The sequence below is a fragment of the Pogoniulus pusillus genome, chromosome 27, assembly GCF_015220805.1.
Source record: "Pogoniulus pusillus isolate bPogPus1 chromosome 27, bPogPus1.pri, whole genome shotgun sequence".
NCBI lineage: Eukaryota > Metazoa > Chordata > Aves > Piciformes > Lybiidae > Pogoniulus > Pogoniulus pusillus.
The window spans coordinates 150,189-167,264 of NC_087290.1; the positions used below are offsets into that span (position 1 = coordinate 150,189).

Genomic DNA, 17,076 nt, shown 5'->3' on the forward strand with positions numbered 1-17,076 from the left:
AGGGCAGTTGGGCTGGATGAGCTTTGGAGGTCCCTTCCAATCCAAACCATTCCATGATTAAATACAGTGTCTGTCATCATCATTTCAGAGACGTCAGCTTAATTTGAACACTCACTGTGTTCTTCTCTGATTCAAATGCAAGATTTGGGGATTAAACCTCATGGCTAGGACAAAATTTGGTGAGATTTCTAAAGCAGAATTTATTGAAGGTCAAGCAGGGAGTTACAAAAGTTTTCATACCAGTTCTCTACAGGTGGTTCCGTTTTCCTTAGAGCAGCTCCAGGCATCACTTTTGTCACTGATTCCTATCCATAGGTTTATTGTTGTGTGTGAGTGTGAAAGCCACAACTTTTCTGAATGTCAATTTTTAATCTGTTGCTTGGGGCTTGTTCTTTAAGGTTCGAAGGGGAGCCATTGGGGCTCAGTGTGGGCTGGTATTTGCCTACAGCAGTGCCTCAGAGAAGTTCCATGCAGAGGAGCACTTCAGGAGATTTGAAAGCTATGACCAATGGAAGCTACAAGAGTTCAAACAGTTCCTGAAGACCAGGTGTGGATGGATGGCCTTTTTCACTCAATCGCAGCAGGGTGGGGCTGAAAGGGACATCTGGGGATTATAGAACCGTAGATTCTAGATCATCCAATCCAACCTCCCTGCTCAAGCAGTGCACCCACAGCAGCTTGCCCAGCAGCACAGTGCCATGGGGGTTTGGAAGCTCTCCACACAAGGACACTCCACAGCCTCTCTGGGCAGCCTGCTCCAGGCCTCCAGCACCCTCACAGCAAACAACTTGCTCCTCCTCTTCACATACAACCTCCTGGGTTGCAGTCTGTGCCCACTGCCCCTTGTGCTGTCCCTGGGCACCACTCACAAGAGTCTGGCCCCAGCCTCTTGCTCCCCACAGCTCCTTTAGCTCTTGCTGAGCATTGCTCAGATACCCTCTGGGGCTGCTCTTCTGCAGGCTCTCAACCTTTGCTCCTCACAGAGCTGCTCCAGGCCCCTCAGCAGTTTCACAGCCTCCCCTGCACTCTCTCCAGCAGTTCCCTGCACTCTCTCCAGCAGTTCCCTGCACTCTCTCCAGCAGTTCCCTGTCTCTCCTGAGCTGGTGTGCTGGGTTTGCACCAGGCAGAATGTGGGTTTTACCCCAAAGAAGTAAATAACAGCACTCAGCACAGAATTTGGATGTTAAATGAAAATAATATTTTCCAAAGTAGACTAAATACAAGAATTAATAAATAAATGCCTCTCTCTGTATCTGTGTGCAACCTGACAGTGGCCCAGTCCTTGCTAGGCCAAGCCTGCAGGCTGCGCTGTGCAGCTGAAGTTGTGCCTTTCTGTCCCGGCTGCAGTTGGATCTTACCTCCCACACAGCAAACCCAGACAAAGTTAAGCGAGGCAGAAGGAAAAGAGCCAGAGAGCAAGAGCAAAGTGCAAAAGAGAATGAGCAGGCTGTACTGTCTGATTATATAGAGATTTGCAGGAGGATTGGATGGGATAAAAATATTTGTAATATCCAGACTAGCCCTCTGGCACTCCTGGTACTCTGGGGGACTGTTATCTATGATTGCACACTAATCCTCAACCTGTAACAACTGGGGAGCCCAGAACTGGAGCCAGAACCCAGATGTGGCCTGACTAGGGTAGAATAGGAAGAGAGGAGAAACTCCCTCAACCTGCCTGCCACACTTTTCTTCATGCCTCCCAGGACACCATTGGCCTTCTTGGCTTAAGGGCACATTGCTGCCTCGTGGGAAACTTGTCCATCAGCACCCCAAGGTCTTTCTCCTTGGAGCTGCTTTGTAGCAGGTCCTCCCTCACCTGTCCTGCTACAGGAGGTTTTTCTTCCCCAGAACCAGGACCCTGAACTTGCCCTTGATGACCTTTATGAAGTTCCCTCTGCCCAGCTTTGCAGCCTGCCCAGATGTGGCCGAATGGCAGCACAGCATGAGGGGTGTCAGCACTGCTCCCAGTCTGGGACTATCAGCAAACTCACTGAAGATCCACTCTGTCTTTTCATCTGGGTCAATATGCTGAACAAGATTGTCTGCAGTCCTGAGCCCTGGGGCACACAGTCTGCACATGGCTGCTGTCTTCAGCCTATTGATTCACAGCCCTGCATCCTAAGGGACATAACAGACTCTGTAAAGGACATTCTGATGACAAAACACTGCAGGAAGATCAGGTGTCAATTAGCCTTTATTTCATTCCTTTCTCAGGAGGTTAGGAACCACGACTGAAAAGATTTCCTTAGTTCTCTCACTGTGCCCGTGTTAGAGTTTGGCTACATGAAAGTTTCTACTTTATAGCTGTAACAGAATCACAGAACTGTTTTGGTTGGGAAAGGCCTTCAAGGTCGTGGAGTCCAACCATTCTCTGACTCTACCAAGTAACATGCAAACAATATTTTAGTAGTTTATCAACAGCTTGGCAATTCTTGAGGCCTTCTCTGACACAATTTGTTAAATCCTTTCATACACAGAAGCAGATGTTCCTGTGATGATTTGGGAGATGATGACCCTATTGGCTGGTTTGAAGTGGAAGAAGAGTGGGATGAAGTTGATGTCAAAATGCAGCAGTGCAGAGTTTCCCAAGTAAGAACCCATGAGATCCATTAGCCCAGTCAGTGAGTAGAGGCTTCTCCCTTTGCTGTGGTGTAATACCAGGGTAAATCTATGCAGCTCTGTTGTGTGCAAGGAGAACTTCTATGGATAGAGGGAAGGGTGAGTGAATTTCTTGTAAAATGAGTGAATCAACTTTTATCCTCTGAGCTGTATTCTTTGGCTTTCTGTCTACACATCTATAGCTGTGGATAAAAGGTGCTTCAGCATCAGCTTTTGGTGCTCATGCACAGGCCGCTGCCTTTCTCCTGAGCATATGTGCCTGAAAAGGCTGCCAGGGTTTGCTTGATTCCAATTGCTGGGAGGATTAACTGCTGCCCAGTTACAGCATTGAGCTTTTGGAGCCAGCTCCCTCAGCCCCTTTTTGAAAGGACAAGACAACTACTAAGCAGTTCCATCAGGCTGATTCCCTTGAGGAATGTGGGACTTTTCTGTTTGCAGATGGCAGAACATGGCTTTGGGTTTGTAGTACTAAAGGAGGAAACTTTGCTTTCAGCCGCTGCATTTTTCTTGCCACTGGAGTGTGACTCTGCAGGCCTTTTTTATACTCTGGCACACTTGGAAGTCCACTAGGAATTTTTGTAAGCCTATCACTGTCTCTGAAGAGATTCTGCTGTTGTCTAACCTTTAGTCCCTGAGCCTTAGGAGTGCTCCAAAGTCCATTTGGATGGCAGAATGTCTGCATTCTGTACCTTGCTAAGGGCAGACTGTGTTTGCAGTATTACAGCTTGATCATCTGCTTGCTTTTAAATGCAGCTCACAGCTTTGTATCCTGCGAAAGTGCTGTGACTACAGAGCCAAGGGCAGAGGATGCAGAATGAATGGAGATGATAAACTAATTTTGCAAATGCTTGTAGAGGTCACAGAGCCATTACTGTGACTGCTTTGGGTGTGTGGAGAGTTCAAGCTTAGCCTGAATCCTAGGCTCATTATTTTAATCTTTGGACATAATTGACCCAGAATAAGCTTTGCCTCTCCCAACTCCACCTGGAGTCTCCTCATGCCTTTTGAATGCCAGGTGTGCATCAGCATTTAAACCCTACTCTTGTGCTGGTTTTATACCCTTCCAGTACCTGATGATCAAGTTCCTGTGCACCAGACAAGAGGCAGCAGAGAGGTTGGGTGTTCAGGGCCTGAGTGTCTTCGGCTACCTGCGGCCCCTGCGAGACCAGCCCAATGGGAGCGTCAGTTGTCTGCAGTGTCCAAAACCTGATGAGGATACAGTTTGTGGCACAACTCTTCTTCTGAAAACACTTCATTTCATCCAGCAGCTGGCACAGGACCTGGTATTTTAACTACTTAGTTCTTTCTCAGCATGGATTGACCATGCCAAAAGCAGCAAGGCTGTGCTGACAGAAATTGTGAATGAAAAGTCTTGCTACCAGCTCTTGGCAGCTGTGCAAACCAGGCATCCTGTCTGTGTGTGATGGATTGGCTGAGAATATGCTCACTTTGGGTCCAGAAGGGAGTAAGAACCATTTTGCAGCCTCAGGTTACAGTGCTGGGTGAAGCAGCTGCAATGGGAGGATGCTCCATTCTCTGTTGGACAGTGCAGCTACTTGTGAAATCTGCATCTGGAGAAATTCATGAGGGGCAGTCTGGGAAAGTTGTGTAGATAAAATCTTGTTCTATTTTTATGTGAAATACTTCTGTAAATATCTAGGGTGAGACACAGAGTTAAGATCCCTGCTCACTTTGGGGGGGTTGGACTAGCTGACCTTTAAAGGTCCTTTCCAATCCAAACCAGTCTGATTCTAAGAGTCTGATGTGTGTCAGCATGATGTACCCTGCTGCTGAGGATCCTAGAGCCATAGAGCTGTTTGGCTTGGAAGAACCCTCCATCCAGTCCAACCAGCAACCCAGCACTACCACAGCCACTAAACCATGTCCCCAAGTACCATGACCACAGGTTTCTTGAACACTTCCAGGGATCAGGACTCCACCACTTCCCTGGGCAGCCTGTTCCAATCCCCGACTACTCCTGCAGCAAAGAAATTTTCCCCAATATCCAATGTAACCCTCCCCAGAACAATTTCAGGCCATTTCCTGCCTTTATGTCACCTGAGACTAGGGAGCAGAGCCCAGACGCCACCTGGCTCCAGCCTCCTCTCAGGGAGCTGTACAGAGCAAAGAGGTCTGCCCTCAGCCTCTTTTTCTCCACACTGCACACCCCCAGCTCCCTCAGCTGCTCCTCCCCAGCTCTATTGTCCAGACCCTTCCCCAGCTTTGTTGCCCTTCTCTGGACCTGCTTCATCCCCTCAATGCTCTTCTTGGAGTGAAGTCCCGAAGCTCAGGATTTGAGATGTGGCCTCACCAGTGCTGAGTCCAGGGGCACAATCCCTGCCCTGCTCCTGCTGGCCACACTATTGCTGCCATCCATGCCAGGATGCTTGTGGCCACCTGGAGACACGCTGGCTTATGTCACAGTATCACAGTATCACAGTATCACCAAGGTTGGAAGAGACCTCACAGATCATCAAGTCCAACCCTTTACCACAGTGCCCAAGGCTAGACCATGGCACCAAGTGCCACATCCAACCTTGCCTTGAACTGCCCCAGGGACGACGTGTCCAGTTGCTGTCAGCCAGCACCCTTAGCTCCTTTCCACCCTCTCTGCCCCTAGCTTAGAGCTGGGTTGTTATGAAGATGATGTTTTGTTCACACAGTGCCTGCAGCTGTGCCTTTTCAGCTTCTGTCCTGAGCCATGGGCCAGCTCACTTTGGCTCTGGGCTGAGGGGGAAGTAATTGGCTTTGTAGGAGCTGCTAAGGGGCCATGTCATGGATTCGTGCTGGAAACAGTGTTGATAATTCAGGAATATTTCAGTTTGCGTAACCACTGCTCAGCACTGAGCCAGGGCCTTCTCTGCTCCTCACACAGCCCCACCAGCAAGACCTGGGGCTGTTAGTTGCTGAGCAGCTCCCCAGGAGGCAGCAATGACCTCACGCAGCCCAGAAGGCAACTGTGTGCTGGGCTGCAGCCAGAGCAGTGCGGGCAGCAGGGCAAGAGAGGGGATTCTGCCCTTTGGCTCTGTTCTGCTGAGACCTCACCTCCAATCCTGCCTCCAGTTCTGTTGTCCCCAGCAGAAGGAGAACACAGAGCTGCTGGAATGAGTCCAGAGGAGGCCACAAAGATGATCCAAGGGCTGAAGCAGCTCTGCTGTGAGCACAGGCTGAGGGAGCTAGGGGTGTTCAGCCTGGAGAGAAGACTCTGGGGGGACCTTAGAGCTGCCTGCCAGTGCCTGAAGGGATCCTGCAGGAAGGCTGCAGAGAGACTTTTGCTGAGGGTGTCTGAGACAGGCCAAAGGGGAATGGTTTGGAGCTGAGGCAGAGCGGGGTTAGACTGGAGCTGAGGATGAAGTTCTTCAGCGTGAGGGTAGTGAGGCTCTTGAACAGGCTGCCCAGGGAGGCTGTGGCTACATCCTCCCTGGAGATGTTCAAGGCCAGGTTGGATGAGGCCTTGAGCAGCCTGGGCTGGTGGAAGGTATCCCTGCTTATGGCAGGAGGCTTGGAGTAGTTGACCTCTGACATCCTTTTCAGCCTAAGCCGTTTTGTGATCCTTGTTTGATAAACGGCAACTTCTGGAAGAAACATACCAGGCGGGTTGGAGGAGATGATATCTGAGGTCCCTTCCAACCTGAGCCATTCTAGGATTTCTAGGACATATCTGCTGTAAACCTGATGTCAGGGATTTATCTTTTCTAACTTGTGCTCTCTTCAGAGTTAATTTTCCCACCCTGTGTTTTTTTCCTTTCCTAGGTGCAGCAGAAGGAGAGAGGGCTCAAGTACAAGTCTTTTTTAGATTTCACAGGCCTGGACTTGCAGCTCTTCTGGAATTTCTACAGCAAACTTCACCAGAAGTAAGTCTGTTTCCTGTGTGCTGAGGACTCAGCTCTGTCTCTGCAGAAGTAAACACTGACTGGTTTGGATTGATGCAGTTTCTTCTTCCTGAGCGTCACCCTTTGCATAAACATTGTTCTCTTGCTGCTGCCATGAGGGCACTCCAGAACGCTCCAGTGTTCTGTAGAAGCTGGAGATGTAGGTTAATTTAGCTGGGTAGCTGTGCTGCTTTTGGCTGTGTGCTCTCTGCTAAGTGTTTTTCTCCACCTGAGCTAGTGACCTCCACAGTACTCGCTGTTTGGTGCAGTGGAGCTTCTTGTCTAGTTTTTGCTTTTGTTTGGTTGATGTTTTCTTACAGCACGAGGGAGGAATGTGTCCTTGCTCAAACGCTGCTACTGCAGCTTCTCCAGAGCTGCTTCTCTGTACTTACCGGAGACAATAAAACTGCTAAACACAAGGAAACATCTCAGAGCAAAACATCTGGGCACACAGAAGCTGCAGAAGAGCTTTATAGACATCTGTGTGAAGGTAATTTATACTGAGTGGGTTAGCTGCTGTGACTGTTCTGGCTTATAAATGTGTTAAAGTACTTAAAATTTAGGAAAATGTCTTCACTGCTAGAGCCTAAGCCAGCTCCTGTTCATATATTCATAGAATGGTGTGGGTTGGTAAGGACCTCAAACCTCATCTAGTTCTAACCCCCTGCCATGGGCAGGGACTCCTCCCACCAATACAGGTTGCTAAGGCCTCATCCAGCCTGGCCTTGAACACCCCCAGGGAGGGGACAGCCACAATCTCTGTAGGGCAACCTGTGCCAGAGTCTCCCCACCCTCACTTCAAAGAATTTCTTCCTTCTCTCCAGTCTCACTGTCCCCTTTCCCAGCTCAGAGCCATTGTCCCTCCTCCTGTCACTCCCAGCCCTTGTCACAAGTCCCTCCCCAGCTCTCCTGGAGCCTCTTCAGGCACTGGAAGGCTGCTCTGAGGTCTCCCTGGAGCCTTCTCCACTCTGCAATGAACAGCCCAACTCTCCCAGCCTGTCCCTGCAGGGAAGGTGCTCCAGCTCCTCTCACCACATTCACAGTCTCCTGCGGACCCAACTCCAGCTGCTCCATGTGCTGGGGGCCGCCAAGTTGGAGGCAGTGCTGCAGGTGAGGTCTCAGCAGAGCAGAGAGGCAGAATCCCCTCTCTGTGCTGCTGCTCTCCCTGCTTTGGATACAGTCAGCATCCAGCTGGCTCTGGGCTGCCAGTGGCCAGTGCTGTCTCCTGGGAAGTTTGTCACCAACTGACACCCCCAAGGCCTTCTCCTCCAGGCTGCTCTTGAGCGACTCCTTGCCCAGCCTGGATTTGTGCTTGAGATTGTCCCCATCCAGCTGCAGGACCTTGCATTTGGCCTTGCAGAACTTTGTGAGGTTGGCTTGGGCCCAGCACTCCAGTCTGTCCAGGTCCCTCTGTCAACCTGTCAACCACACCACACAGCTTGGTGGCATCTGCAAACTTGCTGAGAGTGCCTCAATCCTACTGTCTGTGTCACTTACAAAGGTGTCCAACAGTTCTTCAGGTCAGGGTGTGCTCATTGCTCTGTCACAGTGGAGCTTTCCTCATCCCTTTGTTTCGTTGATTTCTTCTTGCCATGTTATTGCATGCTGCTTTTGTAGACTCTGCCAATATGTGGTCAGGAGATCGGCTGCAATAGGAAACTTTGAAATGTGTCACCTTCTGGAACCAGCAGGGAATGGGATCCTTTAACTGTTGCTGAGCTCTCATCTATCTCGACTGTTCCATATAGATGATGTTATAAGGATCTTGTGAGGTTTACAGGGAAGGCTTTGGAGCCAGTGAAGAAAAAGGGAATTATAAATGACATTTCATGGCAGTAGGCTGACATCCTCTTTATTCAGGTGTCATTTTTAGTCTTCTTTACTTAACAGTAACAACACTAAAAGCAAATTTAGACTCTAACTATATTAACCAGTTCATATTCACTGTCACATCTTGGAAGCTTCCTTACCCTTGAGAGTTGTCAAGACTTAATGTACTCAATAAATATGTCGTTACAAAAGTCTGTCCTGCTAGAAGCCACAAAATTTCTTTTCTTATGTTCTCTGTGAGTAATGGGATTGAAAGGGTTTGGAGCTGTCAGATAACACACTGAGTTCAGCTGTGCCTCTAGCAGATGGAGGTTTAATTTATTCTGGTGGGTTTGTTTCCTTTCTCTGTGAGCAGTGGTGGATATGGCAGACAGTAACTTCGTGCCAATGAAAATGCTGAAGGAGGAAGTTAAGAACACCTTACTCAGTGGAGCAGCAGTCTTCTTCCCAGACAGACAGACCAGGAGACAACAGCTCTTCACTATGATGGTAAAGCATTTAATGAGAAAGTGATTGTTCAGTGCTTGCTTACTTCATGCAGAAAACCAGGCCAGATCTGGCTTCTCATTGTCAAATAATGGCACTGTCTCACAGAAGTCAAACCCTACTTGTCTTTGCTCTTTTTGCCACTCCACTTCTCTTTGCAGCTCATCCAAAGACAGAGGAGCTAGCCCTACATTTTCTTAACATAATGAATAGTAGAAGGCAGAAATGAGAATCTTTTCTCACAGAGGAGGGAAACAGAACATAACATATAGATAAATCTTTCTCCTTTTCTAGAAGAACATCACACAACAGGAACATAAACAGTCTGTACACCTTGCTTTCAGATCCTTGTGTTCCTACTTCAGGTAAGAGGTCATGAATTGGGGGGAAAAAATGCCTGTTAGCCCACAGCTGTTACTGAGCTCATATCTAATCCTGGTTAGAAATATTTATTGCCCTGGAAAAAAAATCTCTAAAATAATCAACTGACTTTGCTTCAGAAAGGAGAATGCTGCTACTTAATGTGGCCGTTGACTGCACAGCTGCATAGGTTGTTGTCTGAGGCTGATGCTGAAATCACAGTGTATTGCTCTTGACCTTCTCCTAGGCTGTCTTCCAATTTTTCAGGTGATTGTTTGCCCATAGTAATGGTAGGGATGGACTTAACCAGGATGGAGCAGGCAGAAACCAAACTTCAGATCTTTGATAGTAATCATGCAGTAGGGGAGACCCGAGTTTGTGTTCTGGAAATGTGCTGCTGGTTGCTGGTTAGTAAGGAGGTCTTTGTTTTGTAGTGACCAAGATCCAGGTGGACTCTTGCTGTTACCAGAAAAAGGAGTTTCTGCGAACTTTGACATAAATGAAGTCCTGTCAGTCATGGGCACCCTTCTGCTGGTGGCAGCCAGAGAGGTAACTGCCTCTGCACTCCTGCTTCTTTGCAGTTCCAATGCAAGCTGTGTGCCTGAGATGTTCCCCATGAGACAGCAATATGCCCTTATAGCCAAGAAGGCAAATGGTCTTCTAAGTGGTGCAGGAAGAAGGGAGTGGCCAGCAGGCTGAGGAAGGTTCTCCTCTCCTCTACTCTGCCCTGGTCAGGCCACATCTGGAGTGCTGGGTGCAGTTCTGGACTCCCCAGCTCAGGAGAGCCAGGGAACTGCTGGAGAGAGCCCAGGGGATGCTGCAGAGCTACTGAGGGGCCTGGAGCAGCTCTGTGAGGAGCAATGGCTGAGAGCCCTGGGGCTGAGAGCCTGCAGAAGAGCAGCCCCAGAGGGCATCTGAGCAATGCTCAGCAAGAGCTAAAGGAGCTGTGGGGGGCAAGAGGCTGGGGCCAGACTCTTGTCAATGGTGCCCAGAGACAGGACAAGGGGCAGTGGGCACAAACTGAACCCTAGGAGGTTGGATGTGAAGAGGAGAAAGTTGTTGTGAGGGTGCTGGAGGCCTGGAGCAGGCTGCCCAGAGAGGCTGTGGAGTGCCCTTGTGTGGAGAGCTTCCAAACCCCCATGGCACTGTGCTGCTGGACAAGCTACTGTGGGTGCCCTGCTTGAGCAGGGAGGTTGAATTGGATGATCTCCAGAGGTCCCTTTCAACCCCACCATGCTGAGGTCCTGTGTTACTCTGTATGCTAGAGAACTGCCTTTCCTGTCACTGTGGCTGTTTAAGCCTGTAGGATTAGGTTTTCTTACTAATCGTAGTATTTTCCTTTAAGCCTTAACATTTCATAGTAGCAGAGTAAGTCACCTCTAAGATGAGCTATTAAGAAATCTTCATGGCACCCTCTCAACACTAGGCACCATCCCATATGGAGAGGTCAGGACTGGTTGTGCTGCCAAGGGAGGTGTAAGCAGAGGAGGGTCGTTTACATAGGCAGAAAAAGTGTGCTGAGTGCACAGAGTGACTCATCTGTAGCTGAGCATAGGGATTTATCAAAACCAAACCCATCAGTGTTGCTTCATGGCTTTCTCTGCTGCTTGTCAGCTGCAATCAGCCTTTTTTGGGGGGAGTGGGCTAGTAAAGCCCATCACAGCTCACTTAGTGCCTGCTGTATGTCATTCTGCAGCACAAGAGGATCTCCTTGGTGTTCCATTTTTTTGTTTTTCAGTGTGAAATGATGATGCTGGATGTTGCACAGCAAGAGAGTGGCACAGTCTTGTCTTCCTTATTCTGGTCTGTTCAAGGTAGCCTCCTTTCATGGTGCTACCTGCAATTTAAGGGCAGTGATAACTCAGCCAAGGACCTTGCAGTAGAAATACTTACAAACTGTAAGTGCTGGGGTTGAATTAAGTCTGGTGTAATGCAGGCATTTAGAATGTGATTGTGCAAATTGCAACAGAATAAGCTTTCAGCAGTACTTGCCTGAGACATACTTTGTAACTGTCATGGCATTTCTAATCTCTAGCAACTTGTCGGCCTGTTGAGCACTTCAGAATTGTAGCTGTAATATGATATGTTGGGAGAACCTTCAGAAAGCAGTTCAGGAAGTTTTGGGGGTCAAATACTTAAGAAAGCAACACCCCAAACAGTAACAGACTTTGATTTGAGCAGTTTAGCTGCTTTAAATGTCCCTTCTTTTGCTGAAGTCCCTGGGTGGTGGTATTTTTCTAGATGTTTGGGACAGCAAGAAGGAGCTTTCTGAAAGAGCTGGGCAGCTCTGAGGGGTGTTCTGCTAAACTGGGACTTAGGGGGTTTGTTGCTTTCTATCTTCGATGTAAAGATGGAGCTAAGCATGAGCAGCCTCACTTGTAACTGAAACTGCATTTCTCAGTGTGTAGGGAGGCTGCTGGCTGCACACAGATTGCTCACAGTTTTGGAGGGGTTGATTAATGACTCATCACTCCTTTTGTTGGAATAGCCTTGATAAGCAGGACCAATTTCTACTAGAAATGGCACAGAAAGCCTCTCTGAACTGTTTTCACTCCTGAGTGTCATTGCCCTGGGGCAGCAGATGCTTTCCCTGCTGCCCTCCTCCCTGTGCACATCGCCATGCGCGTTATAGGTGTTTGCTAAAGCAGGTTGTGGTAGCAAATCCTTAAGGTGGCTATTAAGGGTTTTTTTTCTCTTTAGATGTGGGCCAGTTCCTGTCAAATGTCAGAACGATTTTGCAGTCACTTTTATCTCAATATAGTGGCAAAACAATAGTAGAAAAAATAAGTAACTCTGTCTTTGCTATGGCCACTCGTCAGCTGGTAAGTGACACTGGGGGGTTGTCCTTCCCTGGGTGGCATGGCCCTGGGCACCTCTGTTTTCATCACACCTCTGTTTCCTCCTAGGTCATCTTCATGTTGGATTTCTGCACTTTAGATATCCCATACTGTGCTCTGCTCCAGGGATTCAGCACTTTGATAGAACCACTGAAAAACCTTTGTAGTGAGCCTCACAAGGTATCTGATGGTACAGGAGCTGTGAAGTGCAGCAAGACAGGGCAGGGATTGGCCCCCCAGTAGTCAGCACTGCTGAGGCCACACCTCAAATCCTGGGTTTAGTTTTGACACTGAGGGGCTGGAGGGTGTCTAGAGAAGAGCAGTGAGGCTGGTGAAGGGTTTGGAGGGCATCATATGAGGAACAGCTGATGAAGCTGAAGTTGTTCAGCCTCAAGAAAAGGAGGTTGAGGGAAGACCTTCTGGCTCTCTGCAGCTCCTTAAAGGAGGTTGGTGCTGGATGGGTGCTGCTGTCTTCTCCCTAGTATGATGTGATAGAACAGGAGGAAATAGTCTGAAATTGTGCCATGGGAGGGTTAGTTTGGAGATGAGGAAAAGTTTCTTTGCTGCAAGAATGGTCACAGGCTGCCCAGGGAAGTGTTGGAGTCCCCGTGCCTGGAGGCATTCCAGAACAGTGTGGCATGGCACCTGGGGACATGATTTAGTGTGCTGGTTGTGTATTGTTGTGTTGATGGTTTGACTCGGTGATCTTGGGGGCCTTTTCCAACTGAAACAATTCTATGGTTCTATGAAAACCAAAATAGCAAGGAAGACAGAGAAAACTGAGATGATTCTATTGATGGGTGTTAAAATATCTAGTGTGGCTTTGGGGTTTAATTATTATTTGTTAATGCTCACCCATGCACTTTGGTTCCACAGCTGGAAACGGAAAGCTGGCAGCAGGAGCAGCCTGTAGTGTTGCGAACGTGGACAGTGGAATCACCTCATAACTATGAAAATAACTGCCATGAGGTCTCAGTCTTCCTGTGCCATGGGGCAACTTACTTTGAGGTGGAGTTTGATGAAAAGTGTGAAACTGAACGGAGGTAATTGAATGTTGTGCTGCATTGGATCCCAGTGTCCATTTGCAGAGGGACGTTTCCTGTTTTGGAGCCCTCAACACAGGAACGACATAGACCTGATAGAGCAAGTCCAGAGGAGGCCATGAAAATGCTCTGGGGGCTGGAGAACCTCTGCTAATAAGACAGGCTGAGGGAGCTGGGGGTGTTCAGCCTGGAAAAGAGAAGGCTTCAGGGAAATCCATCAGAGACCTGCCAGTACTTGTAGGGGCTACAAAAAGGCTGCAGAGGGACTGTTCCCAAAGGCCTGCAGGGACAGGACAGGGGACAATGGTTTGAAATGAGAGCAGAGCAGATTGAGAGTGGATGTGAGGAACAAGTTCTGCACCCATGAGGGTGCTGAAACACTGCAACAGGTTGCCCAGGAAGGTATTTGAGGCCCCATCCGTGGAGCTTATTCAAGGTCAGGCTGGAGAAGGCTCTGAGGAAGCTTGTTGTAGTGGAGGATGTCCCTGCTGAGTGCAGGGGGGTTGGGCTGGGTGACCTTTGGAGGTCCCTTCCAACCTAGCCTGTTCTCTGATTGCATGCAGTAATGAGTTGCAATGTTCACAGGTATGACTATCTGGAGTTCACTGATGCCAGAGGTGCAAAAACTCGTTACGATACAAAGGTTGGCACTGAGAAGTGGCCTAAGGTGAGCACCTGGAAAATTCTGAACTGAATGATTTCCCCAATCTTAGGAAACTCTGCCTCTGTTTGTGGAGAACCTGTTGTCTGAAGGGCTGTGTGCTTCCTTCTGTGTGTGTGCTTCCTCTCAGAGGTGGGGGGCAGGAGGTGGCGGGGGAAAGTCTACAGTGATGCAAGTAAAAGGAGTGAATGAGTGAAGAATCCCCTTGTGGTGCTGCTCTCCAGGGAGCAGTCAGCTCCTATGAGAAGTGACAACCATTTCTAACTGTGTAACAATTTCCATATGGCATTCTGAACATCCAGATACACAGAATTGAAAACCATTTGAATAAGACCATTCGTAGAATCTCTAAACATTTTGATGTAGAGAATATCTAAATCTATAGAGAGAATTCATAGCAGTAACCACATGGGTAAAACTTGCTGCCCTGGTGACTTGCCCCACGGGTGGTGTTGCTGTGGCTGTGCTTTGCCATCCGTGCTGCCTGCTCACAGGGGAGGCTTCTCTGGTGGTTTATGGCTCTGAGTTCTTAAAGCTCAGTCAGCTAAGAAATTCCCTGTTAAGCTCTCGAGTAGAAATTGTCTCTGCTTAGTGCTGTGGGTTTCTGATGCAGATGGTGGGGGAACTCGGGTCTGTTTTGGTCAGAACCTAGCACTGAACACCACTCCCTCCCCCCCCCCCATTGCTGAAGGAAATTCATGACCTTGAAACGTCTTCCTGTGATGGACACTCGGCAAAATGACTGTTTTGTTGCTCTGTAGAAAGTGACCTTTAAGGCTGGCCCACGGCTGCAGTTTCTCTTTCACTCTGACAGCAGCAATAATGAGTGGGGCTACAAGTTCTGCGTCACCGCCTACGGCCTGCCCGACGTGGCCATGTCCTGGGGCTTGGACTTGCAGCTCCTGGTGTCGCGGCTGCTGGGGCGCCTGGCTTCCCGCAGCATGGCCCCCAGGCCCCCACGAGGTGAGTCAGCTGCTGGCTCCACGGCTGCTGCTGCTGTGTGACCAGGGGCTACCGGGGCTCTGGGAATTGATTTCAGTTGGAATTCACCAATGCCATTGGGTTCATTTCCAGGAGTTAGGCTTACTGAGGCTCCAGGCAACTGGAAAAACCCTGGGAAAATGGAGCTCTGCTTGTCTGTGTGTATTGACTGATGATGGAATTGAGGGGCTGAGGAGAGGCTGAGAGACCTGAGGCTGATGAAGAGCAGCCTGAGAGGGCATCTTATGAACATTTATAAATATCTGAAGGGTGTTGTCAAGAAGGGGCCAGGCCCTGTTCAGTGGTGTCCTGTGATAGGACAGGGGTAATGGACACAAGCTGGAACAGGGCAGGTTTCACCTGAAGAGGAGGAGAAGGCTGTTTGGTGTGAGGGTGCTGGAGGACTGGAGCAGGCTGCCCAGAGAGGTCATGATGTCTCCTTCTCTGGAAGCTTTCAAGACTCACCTGGATATGTTCCTGCTTTGGCTTAATGGTCTTCAGAGGTCTCTTCCAACCCTTAGCATTCTGTGGGTTTATGGAGGACTTGCTGGATTGCTGCTTGGCAGACTGATCATTGAGCTATGCTCTCTTCTTGTGGCAAGCTTGGCTGCTCTTCTGTAGGACACCCTGAGACAATCGTGGGGATCATATGGGGAATGGTTTGAAACTGGAGTGGGGCAGATTTAGGTTGGACACCAGGAGGAAGTTCTGCACAGTGAGAATGGTGAGACACTGGAACATTTTGCCCAGGGTGGTGATGCAGGCCCCATCCCTGGAGACATTTGAGGTCAAACTCGATGTGGCCCTGGGCAGCCTGTCTAGTTTGAGACTGCCTGCAGGGGGTTGGACAGGATGACCTTTGAGGGTCCCTTCTAATCCATTGCAATCTGTGACTTCTCCAAGATTTTACAAGCCAGTGCTAGGAATTTCTGGGCACTTTGAAGCAATCAGGCCATGCTGAGTTACTTTATGAAGCCACAGCAGAATTTGCCCAGTCTTCTGTTCTTCCTTTTAAAAGCAGTGCTGATATCCACCCACTGCTGGTGACAGGAAGACAGAGCTTAGAACTCCAATGATGTAAAAGGTTTCACACGAACATTTGGTATTGGTTTTAGTTTGAATTCACCAGTGGAGTTGGCTCGTTCCAGAAATTTCATACCTTTGGGATCTCAACCACTGGAAATAAGGAAAATACAAACTGTGCCATTAGAAAGAGAGAACAGACTTAGACTCCTAATTTCAAATCCAGAACACTTCTGGCAAGCTTCCTACATCTGAATTCATTCAACCACTGAAGTTGGTTGAAGGAGGTTGAAGAGTTCTTGCTGCCATCAGGTGGAAAATCAGGCAGGTCCACAACCTGGGAATTTAGGGAGCTCGTGGAGGTGTTCTTGTTCAAAAATTGATAGAATGGTTTGGGTTGCAAGGGATCTCAGAGACCATCCAGTTCCAACCTCCTGCCATGGGCAGGGACTCCTCCCACCAGCGCTTGTTGCTCAAGGCCTCATCCAGCCTGGCCTTGAACACCTCCAGGGAGGGGGCAGCCACAGCCTGTCTGGGCAACCTGCTCCACTGTCTCCCCAGCCTCAGTCTAAAAAACTTCTTCCTTATCTCCAGTCTCAAATCTGCTTCAATCTATTGTCCTTCCTGTCACTCCCAACTCTTATAAGAAGTCTCTTCCCAGAAGACCTGCAGCCCCTTCAGCTGCTGGAAGGCTGCTCTAAGGTCTCCCTGAAGCCTTCTCTTCTCCAGGCTGAACAGCCCCAACACCCTCAGCCTGTCTCCCTATGGGAGGTTCTCCAGCCCTCTGGGTATTGTTCTAACCTCTGAACCTCATTGAACATTTTCTTCCTGTCTTAATATGAGCACATTTCCATGGAGCCAATGCTTATGTCTTTAGTAGGTGAAAAGCTTTTAAAATCTCTTGTAAATTGGAGGGGTTTCTGTGGTTATAAGTAGAGTGAAAAAGTGCCAACTCAACTCATCCATAATGTAGCATTGTCAGTGTGAAATGTTGAGCCTACCCTAAGGAGTGCAGTTTTCTGCCCCACATGAGAAGAACAAAAGCTGGAGGATGTTGTTCAATTACTCATTCAATCCATTTGTGTTTTTTTCTCCCCTTTGGGTGTTTAACATTAATTATTTTTTATTCATCATTCTGTGGCCATGACTAGCAGCATTTAGGAACTGAGGTGTCTCTGTTCTGAATTTCTTTCAGATTTAGGGAGTGAAGCAGCCTTGCCTCCTTTGAAAGTAACGGCAGTTCTTAATTCTCCCCTGTGGAAACCTGTCTTCAGGCATCAGATGTGTCCTGAGGCACTGCTGGGGGCCAGGCAAAGCAGTATACTGCTCCAGGATAAAACAGAGGTATGGGCACCATGGCTTTT

General features: G+C 48.8%; 1 protein-coding gene across 1 annotated transcript in view; it reads left to right on the plus strand.

The window, feature by feature from the left end:
• ZZEF1 (zinc finger ZZ-type and EF-hand domain containing 1) overlaps nt 1-17,076 on the plus strand; it is an 85,727-nt gene that overhangs the window by 21,786 nt on the left and 46,865 nt on the right. The window contains 15 exon segments of the mRNA XM_064166785.1: nt 399-547; nt 2,478-2,589; nt 3,687-3,902; nt 6,373-6,473; nt 6,812-6,981; nt 8,677-8,810; nt 9,102-9,172; nt 9,602-9,716; nt 10,906-11,065; nt 11,868-11,989; nt 12,074-12,184; nt 12,881-13,047; nt 13,633-13,714; nt 14,470-14,671; nt 16,908-17,056. Of these exon segments, the coding sequence (XP_064022855.1) occupies nt 399-547; nt 2,478-2,589; nt 3,687-3,902; nt 6,373-6,473; nt 6,812-6,981; nt 8,677-8,810; nt 9,102-9,172; nt 9,602-9,716; nt 10,906-11,065; nt 11,868-11,989; nt 12,074-12,184; nt 12,881-13,047; nt 13,633-13,714; nt 14,470-14,671; nt 16,908-17,056 (2,061 nt within the window).